Source organism: Vigna umbellata, chromosome 1, assembly GCF_029865625.1.
Source record: "Vigna umbellata cultivar VRB3 chromosome 1, Vumbellata_1.0, whole genome shotgun sequence".
Classification (NCBI taxonomy): Eukaryota; Viridiplantae; Streptophyta; class Magnoliopsida; order Fabales; family Fabaceae; genus Vigna; species Vigna umbellata.
In genome coordinates, this window is record NC_142165.1 from 21764344 (window position 1) to 21774976 (window position 10633).

General features: G+C 32.0%; 1 protein-coding gene across 1 annotated transcript; it reads right to left on the minus strand.

The window, feature by feature from the left end:
• Positions 1-3514: 3514 nt before the first annotated feature.
• On the minus strand, positions 3515-7030 carry LOC124827945 (protein KINASE OF THE OUTER CHLOROPLAST MEMBRANE 1-like). Its single transcript, XM_088100325.1, has 4 exons — positions 6638-7030; positions 6454-6545; positions 5876-6349; positions 3515-4715 (listed from the first exon to the last, which is right to left on the minus strand). The coding sequence occupies exons 1-4, from the start codon at positions 7028-7030 to the stop codon at positions 3722-3724; spliced, it is 1953 nt and encodes a 650-aa protein (XP_087956451.1). The 3' UTR covers positions 3515-3721.
• Positions 7031-10633: the final 3603 nt, after the last annotated feature.

A 10633-nucleotide genomic window follows, 5' to 3' on the forward strand; every position in this document is an offset into this window, starting at 1 on the left:
TTTGTTAAGCTAGATTCTGTTCAGCAAAACGGTAAAATAAATAAAGAAATCTGAGCTAAGATTGATGATAGTCATGGAAGAATTACTTAGTTTTATAGTGAAAGTACTTATGTGATGAATTTGAGGTTGAAATAGTTTGTAAGTATAAAATATTTTCTACTATCAAAGGAGCAATGTTAGTAGAGACATGAAAATGCTATTAAGTTTAAGTTTTACATTAAATTGAATTTCATATAAGTTAAAAGATTTATAAAATCCATTAGATTTTTGGTGGAAGGTGGTGTTGATATTTTGTGTGATTAAATTTTATAGATATTGTATCTCTTTCATGAATCATTTCCTTGATAGATAAAATGATGAATATTGTTATGATATTTGTGAAATTATATTATCTTTTTCTGCTATCCACGGGGGAAGATACTAGAAACCTTTTCGGAGGTTAATAACTAACAATTAATCATTGGGGTTGCATTAGATATGGTTAAGTTGGGGTTAAGCATGTAGTTAAAAAAAATTAATTTAATGTTGAACTTTTGTAGATACGCAGAAAACTATAGAAATGAAACTACGGTTGGGTTTTCTATGGCTTCCATAAAACGGCAGAAAATTTCGGCGACCAAAATAGTAGAATTTTATTATACAACTGTAGTTCAGTGCCATTATTTTCGCATTTGGACATATCGGCGAAGGAAAGCTTTAGATATAATAAACGTTAAAATAGATCGCTAACTATTCGTCAGATACCGTCACTGATTTTCATCAAGAGTTTCTTTAAACTGCTTTGTGATCAGATAGTATATTTTATGGTTAGTTATCACTGCAATTTATTAAGAAATTTCTACAAAATTTTACTTCAATGATAAGAAACCTCAAATTCAAGAAACTTACTTTTTGTATATATATTTTTATTTCAATTAATTATAGATCAAATGAAAAAAGAACCAAATTTATACTATTAATTTTTTATAATAAGTTGAATGTGTAAAATTTGAGTTAACTTCAAAATGCAAAGAGTGTATTGTTTGATTGAAAGTGGACAGGTTAAGATGTAAGGGTTATTGTCTTTTTCTTGTTTTTTTTTTTTTTTTCATTTTTCACATATCCTTCTTTCTTGCTTTCTCTTTTTCCTTTTTATCATATCTCTAAACTTTTGAAGTAGTTTTTTATCCTTATTTTCAAACAAAATCATCTGGTTAGAAGTTGACTAATTATAATTCATATTCAATTGTCTAGAATTTGAATTAGAGTTTACACTAAATCTCCCTATTCCTTTGTATAACTGTTTAACTGGTTCTATCAGTTGAAAAATTTAATCTTTTAACTAGATCATTTTTCGAAAAGTTTTTTTTTTTATTAATTTGGTGGTGTTTTCTTAAGTTCTTATTCACTTTTGTAAGTTTATAGCTTCTTCTTTTGGCTAATGTTATTTGGGATTGTTTATTTGGTTGTTAATTGTAGTTTTTAGATGTTTGAACGGGATATTTGGTTTGATGGTAAATTGAGTAATAGTAATTGTAATAGGGAATTTGTGTGGCAAATGAGTGCAATGATTAATTCAAATTTGTTAGAGTGGATAAAATATTAGATTTGGTTTGAAAAGCTATTTTTTGTTTTTTGAGATCTAATAGTTAGCTTTACATAAAGATAATTTTAGTAAAGTTTAAGTAATTAACATAAATGTTAAGAGGGTAACTAAATTGATGTTTAAAGTAAGATTCTTAATTCAAGTTATGATTTGAAGATAGAGAGAGAAAGAGATCTAACATTAATTATCTTTCTTTTAAAGCTCTTATTACTCAAGTAACACTTGATAACTCGAGTGATGGAGTATAGTAAATAAGATATTCTATCATTCAAATATTTTTTTTCTTTAAATGATAAATGTTATCTTTCAAAATTCAAGTAAGATAAGGTCAAAAGAATATTTCTCTTTTAGAAGCATGATCACATATTGAGAAGAAACATTAATGATATGACATGTTAAAGTGATAGTGTGATAATTTGAGTGAAAAAGATTTAGTAAAGTTTTAACTGATGAAGGTTGTTCATACATAGTTATACCCTTAAACAATCTAAAAATAAAGTTCAATACAAATTCATATTCAATTAGTATGTGTTGAGTGTATATGTGGAGGCATATGTGTGTATATATTAAATTGACTATACTATGTTGGGTGAGATGAGTTAAATATCTATGATGGGATGTTGAACCAACTTATGGGTTATAGTATTAGTGAAGTACATAAACTCATTCTTAAAAAGATATATAATTTCTTTCACAATGTAAATAACATAAATTAAGACATTAGAAAAAAAAAACTAGAGAAAGTTTAGGACAACTATTACACTTATTTGTTTAATAAATTTACGTTGACTTATGAAATTGAGGTTCGTACATAGGCCAAGAGTGATTAGAATGAGTCATATAATACTCTAACAAGAAATATCTAATACAAGTATTTCAAAAGAATTTTATTTGTTGGAGGAATGTATGGCATGTGGCCTTTCTATTCTTTCTCCTATTCTTGTTTATTTTTCACGTGCCTCTCTTTAAATTTTTCTTCTCTCTATCATTTTCTATAAATTTCTAAAGCAAATTTTTGTCCTTTTTTGTCCAAAGGAAGTAGCCCGATATAAGGTAGCCAAGTGTAGTTTTATTTAACCAATTAGAATTTGAATCAAAGTTATCTTTTCTTTTATTATGAAATCTCCATATTGTTACTACTTTGCTCTATTTATGAGTGTTTCAACGTTTCACCAATTCATTTGAGGAATTTATTCTCTCAAATGATTCATCTTTTGATAAGTTTTTTGGTTGATTTGGTGGTATTTCCTTAGGAGTTTTTTTTAGTGCTTCAAACTTTTTTCTTTCTTAGACATTGGAAAATAAGCAAATTTATAAGGTAAGGAAAATTATTTTAAATGTAAATAAATTTAACTATAAATATAAAAAGCTTATGTTAGAGCCTATGATTACTTGTGACGACTCCTATGATGGAGGTGCAACCTATTTCTCAGTCAAAGCTTGAGCTAGTCATGGATAATCATGATAATATTTGTGTTGTGAATATATATTATTTTGTTAAGAATCTAGATAACACTCCCATTGTGCAAGGGAAATCTGGTTTTTTGACGGGTAAACCTTCTTTGGAAGATGACACTCCCATTGTGAATTATTTACAAGATTTACAATAATTAGATTCAACTTCAACTGTAATTCATAATTCTTTTATATCTAGGGAGACTCGTTTGTTTAAAGGAATTAAAAATAACTTCTAAATGAACTAGTATACTTTATGAGAGAGAATATTCTAATACTAGAGAGGATGATGAATTGGTTCAAACTATAAGAAAACCTGATAGGGGTAGGCTAAAAAAAATTAACACTAAACCATTCATAGGAAAAATCTCTAAAAGTTTAAATACGTTTTTTAGAATGTGAGAGAATTAACCGATGATAACTTTTTTAATATGTTGAGAAATTTGACTTTTTCATGGTAAATGGAATTCAAAGTATGAAATGATTTTCGTAAAGGAAATCATGAGTTTTTTTTAATATACAGAGCTAATCCTTGCAGGATATGTACAAATGTCAAGATTCTGAGTCAGACCTTATGACTCTCATCTACACTTGCATTTAGTACCTACCATTCCATAATATTATTAAGTAGTTGTTTTGGTTAAGAAACACTAAACAAAAACATAAAAACATAAACAAAAACTACCGACTGTTGGATGAGTTACCAACTTCCTTAAAAATTATACTTGCAACTGAAGGAACCCATGTTCCATTGCCTTGTTTTGCAGCATTTGAAGATCTCATTGTGGTGGTAGAAGTTGTTGTAGCAGAATTGGCATTCTGATAATGACTTTCAATTTCTACTGCATTGACCTTGTTGTTCCTCCTCACTTTCTTTCCAACAAGTATGCCAAATTTGAAAGCAGTGAATAGACCAAATGCAACCAGAACTGGTCTAATTGCCCAGTGATGATCCTCTAAATGTTCATACTTTTCTATGATCCCTGGACAAGTCCTGAACTCAACCACTTCAACCTCAGAGGGATCAGCCAAGTAGGTGTTTGATTCATTGCCAAAAGGAAGCATCCCTGGGAACTTCACAACCAAACCTCCATTCGGAAGAATCCATGAGATCCTGCCAGCAGCCCAGGCGCCGCCCCTTTTGCGACGCCACTCAAATCGAGGACACGAAACGGTGTCTTTGAGTCTCACAAACTGGCCAACACAGAAAGGTTCCACCTTTTCCACATCAGAAGAGGTTCCGTCCCAGAGAGCTTGCAGCCCAAGAAATCCAACAGATACACTACCGTCACGGTTGATGGCATGTAGAATGCCCACATGTGAGTGCTTCTCGTTTTCTTCCCTCAAACATACCCAATCACCAGCTACCAATCCAGACGTGACACGTTCAAGGGATGATACATGAATTCTGATAGGGTCTTCATTGCCATGGACCCTCACAAGGGCGAACCTGTGATCTGTGTTAGACTCTAAACTGACAACAGTTCCTTCTGGGATGTCCATGTTTTGAGGTCTGCATGAATTGGGAAGCTTTCTAGTTCGGACCATGTCACCCACCTGAAGATGATCCTTTGAAAGGAACCACTCTGTGTAGCCAGTGCTATCTGATTTTGGATTAACTTTCACATTTCCCAGATATCTCCATTCTCCATCATTGGCCAATTCATTCAGAGCACTGCAAGGCAAGATGCATACAATTGGATATTTCAGTGTTGTAAAGTGGTGTGCGTATGTAATTGATTCATGGAATTTAAAAAACAAATAGAACAAAGATTTTCATAAATATACATGAAAATGGTTACCAGTTCTTGGCACTGAAAATGTATAAAAACTAACTACTGCACCATCATATCCCACACTATTTCTTTCTAGCACGAAACGAACTACTATCTGAGAATCCCCGTGGGACCATTGCAATTCTGATGTGGTAAATCATCATATATTTCTGACCAATCTCATCCTCATGTGAGTAATAAATTCATATAATATGAATAGTCATATCATATCAAAATCATACCAAAATAGGTTACATAAGGTTGTGACTTCAGGAAAAAGAAAACCATCAGTGTGAAATAGGTTACATAGGAGTTTTATCCTACCTCTGCTATTGCAGTGAGAGAGCTAAGCAACAAACATGGTCTAACAAATACATGCCAGCCACTTGATTCTTTGAGCCATTTTTGTTCCTTCTAACAGATACTTTCCGACTTGGGCACACCCTAATAGGAAATGTCATCAAGCTACACCTTTTACTGACCAAAAAAGATTAAGCTACCTTTGAGAGTATTTAATAAATCCAAGTGTCCTCTATTAACACACCCCACCAAGGGGGAGTATATTAGCAACCCCATATCTACTCCCACACATTATCCATGATATATGACTATTGATAATCGCATTGCCCCATTACAACATACTATCTGCACCATCCTAAAGAAGTTACCCTAAAACTAGTTTCACTTGTAAAAGAGTTGAAGATGTTCATAATGTTCACGGAATTCTTCACATGAACTCAGACTAATCCAAGGAACTCCCCATCAAAATGTCAGTGCCCTTTCAGTGACTATAATGCCAACTCAAACGGGGAGCAAACATGTTTATCTAGTAGTGGCAACGTAGCCATTCATCTATGATTGAATGGTCAGGATCAAATCCATGATAAATGCATATGCGCCCTACACTAGACCTTCTCACACATAAACCTCACCAAATAAATGCAACTAAATAGAATGCATCAAACCCAACAGAACTACAACTGTATGAAATTACCCAATTCAAAACCTCACATAGTCACAGAAAAATTCAAGGTAGATACTATAAAAAATATATGCAAACCTTTGAAAGACACTCAGAATGTCCACCATTAAAGGGCGATTCCTCAAATCATACTCAAAGCATCCACTGAGGATATTCTCAACTGAAGAAGGAAGGCCACCGGGAATATTGGGTTTTTCATGCTTTTCAACAACTGACTGGTATATTCTGGGAACAGGACATCCATACCAAGGTTGATTACCAGTCAACATTTCGACAATGGTACAACCAAACCCCCAAGAATCTGTTTCAAATGATATAGGACCTCTGACCTCAGGTTCCCATTGCTCTGGAGCCATGTAATTTGGTGTTCCAAGCCTCTTATCCATACCTGTGCTTAAGAATGAGGATTCAAGCAAAAGACTAGGAATTCCAAAATCTCCTAAAATTGCTTGATCGTTCTCATTGAGAATAACATTGAATGGTTTAAGGTTAAGAATGAAGATCCCTAGAGAGTGAAGTTCCAGAACAGCTTGAGCCAGATTGACTCCATACCTGCAGCCAGTAACATGCACATAGTATCAATCTGCTTTTCCCGCCTCCTGCTATTTACAGAAAATGATAAAGCTTATTCACTGAACAAACTGAAAACACATCACCTTAAAACATCATGCAATGAAATCCCTCCTTCTTTGAGTCCTGCCATCTTGTCACCAATTGAACCCACGTAGAAATTCATAATGATGCATATCTATGAACAAAAACAAACAAGTAAGCCAGCTACAAGTAAAAGAGATAGCTAAGAATCTCCAAAACATTGATGAACAACAGTTATAATCTAACCCTTCCTTCTAAGATGGAAATTCCATGCAGCCAGGACATGCTAGCAACTCCTTGGCACTTAAAATACAATTCATTGAACTTTTCTATAACAGTCATCATGTGATCCTCTCCAATTGAATGTAACATCTTAGCAGCAACTTCATGGTACTCATCGTAATCTTCAGTTGACTGATGATGAGTTGCTAACCAAACATCACCAAAGATGCCTCTACCAATTCTGTGTCTAAGTTTCAGCCTTTCAGGTTCAATCCATGGATTTGCACGATTGGTTGAGGCTCTAACAGATCTAACAATGTAAGAATCACTATCCAAGATCTCAAACTCAAAAGGAGCAGCTGAAGGATCATCAACAACTTCTTTAGACATTGTTGAAACTGAAAGTGTAATATTCATTGAATAAATCAGAAGATTGAACAAATCCCAAGACAGCTAATCAAATAAAATTATTAACATTTGAACATGCAGGTGTACACAATGACTCTTGTATATAAGACTTAGCATGTCAACAAATTGCATAGTGTAACAAATGTAAACGTGGTGGAACTTTACTTTCCTTCTCTATTCATTTTGGCCTTAATCAAGTGCCCTTAGGATACAGAAGAAACATAAAAAGAATTCAAAATATACGTAATTATTTGACAGCTAGAGCATATTCATAGATTGTTGTCATCCATAAATTACATATTACAACATGACACCCGAAATGAATCTGAAAAACTATGATATATTGAACAGTTTAATCACATATCAAAACTGAAACTGCAGCTTCAAAAGTGCGAAGTGATAACAAGTTAAGTTGAGATACAAGAGAAAAACAGATCAAATGGAGATAAAGGAGTGCCACGTATTCCGAAGTTTCCAACACCAGATCGGAGAAAGAAAAAAGTTTAATCATTCTTTTGGTCCTGTAGTTATAAAAATTCACACTTTTAATCTCTCTATTTAACATAATCACTTTTCAGGCCTTAACTAGATCATTTGTAAACCTTTTAGTCTTTGCATACATCATTTTAATATCTTCTGTTTTTTTAATCCCTTGTAGTCCCTACAAAGATGACTAAATTAAAAATGAAAGCTTTTGAACAGGAGAAAATTAGTATAAAACTCATTTCAATAAGAAATTCACCGAATCCACACAAGCTCTTAACTTTCACACAGAAACAGAACAACGCAAACCTCCTCACTCACACACTCACTCACTCAACCAACACCAATAAGTCAAAACATGCATGGCATGATGCATGCATAAAAGTAAACCCGTCATCATAATCAAAAGCAAACTCTTATCCTTTTAAGAAGGAGAGAACAATATATAGTATAACAACAAAAATCATGCAACTTTATAAAATTAAAATTTATGTTTACCCATGAATAGTTCAATCAAGAAAGTTTGGACAACAGAGGAGGAAGGCTAGTTTCTACCAATTTTAAGAGGAATAGGAACAGTGGTATGAAACAGAGTAATAAGTTGCCATAAATTTAAGGGCTGATAGGGAAAGAAACTACCTGCGATGAAATCTCGGAGAAACAGAAGAATGAGACGAGAAAGTGAGAGAACCTTAACAAACCAACAAGGACGAACTGAACGGAACTGGGAAGGTAGATTTTTTTTTTTCGGCTTTTTTTTATTATGGGTGGAAACTTAACCTTCACTCCCTTGTAATAAAACTATATGTTATTAAAGGATGAATGGTTAAATTATAAGTATATATAATTAAAAATATTAATTATTAAAACTAAAAATATCATTAAATTTAGAATGGAATTATAAAAAACGCGTAAAAATAATTTTTATTTTAAAATATATAATAAGACAGAATAATTTTTTTATAATTAAAATTTTGTATGATTAAATTTTTGTACAAAAATTATTCTGTACAATAAAAATTTTGTATATGTACATTCAAGATATAAAAATGGATAATTATAGATATAGAGAGTTTAATAAGATGATAAGATGTATATTTTATTAATAAAAGTCTTTCATTATAAAATATTCAAATAAAAATTATTGTTTATGTACAATCCAATAAAAGGAGTTGGAAAAAAATAGTTAAATTAGGTCATTTGGTCCAGCTTATTCATGATTATTCGTGATAAATTGGTCACTTAGTGAGTCAATTCAACTCGATTCATGTGAGTCAAAAAAATTTAAACTTGGTTAGATTTATCACGATTTGGTGAGTTAAACGAGTTAGTTCACTAGCTTAGTTAATTCAAATTAAAAAAATAACAAAAATTTATAATTCAAAGGAGAAAGGTTTTAAATTAGATTTATGTAAAACATAACATTTCATTTGTACAAAGAATATTTCAAAATCTCCTCTGCAGAGTTTTTAATGGTGTGAGTTTACTCATTTTAACAAAAGAAATGTAGATGAACAAAGTAAATGTTAAGACTTTCACAAGTGTACCGAATTGTTTCAAGTAATAAATTAGTAAGACTATTCCCAAAAGACTCATGCAACACCAAACAATCATATAGTTTCTAACTAATGTAGACTAAAGAATGATTCCATAATTTGAATTTTTATGCAATTAAAATAAATATGAAACATAAATGGTAGTGAACTTTGGTAACTCAAACACTTAGAAGGAAAGATTAAAAATGATATGAATTGGTATTGTTTGGGTATGATTTCCACCTACTTCGCTCTTATGCATGTAAAAATTACGTCTTATTCATTGATATGCTAATGTCAAACTACTATTTTACTCCAACCCAATCCATTAGTAGAGAGAGCCTAAACTTACTTATTAAACTTCAGTCCATTGGAAAACCTAACAAGCTCATCCGTTTTAAGAATTGAGATCTAAGACAACGAAAGGTCCAAGTTCTATCCCTAGATACAATTTTCTTTAGGTGTTTAGTCCAGTTCTAGATTCACACAATATCAAGCAATCCAAAAATCATGCTATGGTTGATCAAATCATAACAAGCTTTAAGTGAAGGAATTAAACACTGACAATCAATGAAAGAAGCTTATAATAATTAAGAACAGTTGCAATTACATAAGAGATTCGTGGTTACATCAATCTCCCAACAAGAATGGAGTTAGTTCTCTATTGTCATGGAGAGCTCAAGCTTACAAAGGAAGAAATGGAAAGAGGAGGAGACCCAAGGAAGAAGAAGGGAGAGCTCCCACACAGCCAAACTAGCCTTCAAGTGCTCCAAGAAGGTGTTTTCGTACTTCAGCCGCCAAAAGATGTCACCCTCATTGCATGTTAGCATTAAATAGGTCAAAAATGTCATATCAGCAAAAGTCGCGTTCAGCGCCCAGACAGGAGGGCGCCCAGGCGCCAACTTTACGAACTGGATGACGCTCAACGCCTTGGATGAAGTGCCCAGGTGTGGTCTTTGTAAGGCAAATGATGCTCAGGGCCCTTGGAGGGACGCCCAAGTGTGATCTTGGCTTTATGAGATCATGCTGTTAATGCTCTTAGTGCTTTTTCTGGGTTCCAACGCCATTTGATTGATGTTCTTCTAAAGAACAAAATTAACCTATAAAACAAAAGAATTAGTGATGATATCTCCTAAATATAACCTAAACTACAGTTATTTATAAAAATAAAATAAAATAAATGATTAAGTAAGTTTCAAATGAAAGGAAAGTTGATTTTCTCTAAAATAAATATCAGATAGAATTACTGTTATCATTAAATAACACTCATGCTTCATAATAACTTATGTAATTTTGAGAAGTTTAAAATACTATAATTATATTTAGAAAACTTGTCTATTATTTTAGAAGATTATGCACTCTGTTTTCTTTATGCTCTAATATTAAAGGATAAAACTAGATTTATATTAAAAATTGGGATATTAAAAAAGAAGTATATGTAAAAAAAAATTAATTATAAAATATTATCTTTTTATGTATATTTATAAATTTATTGGAAAAGAAAGGCTAGTGCCTACCTCCTCATAAATTAGTAACTATTTAATAAGTTTTGATAGATTTTTTTTATAGGTTTCGACTTTATAAAACAACTTAT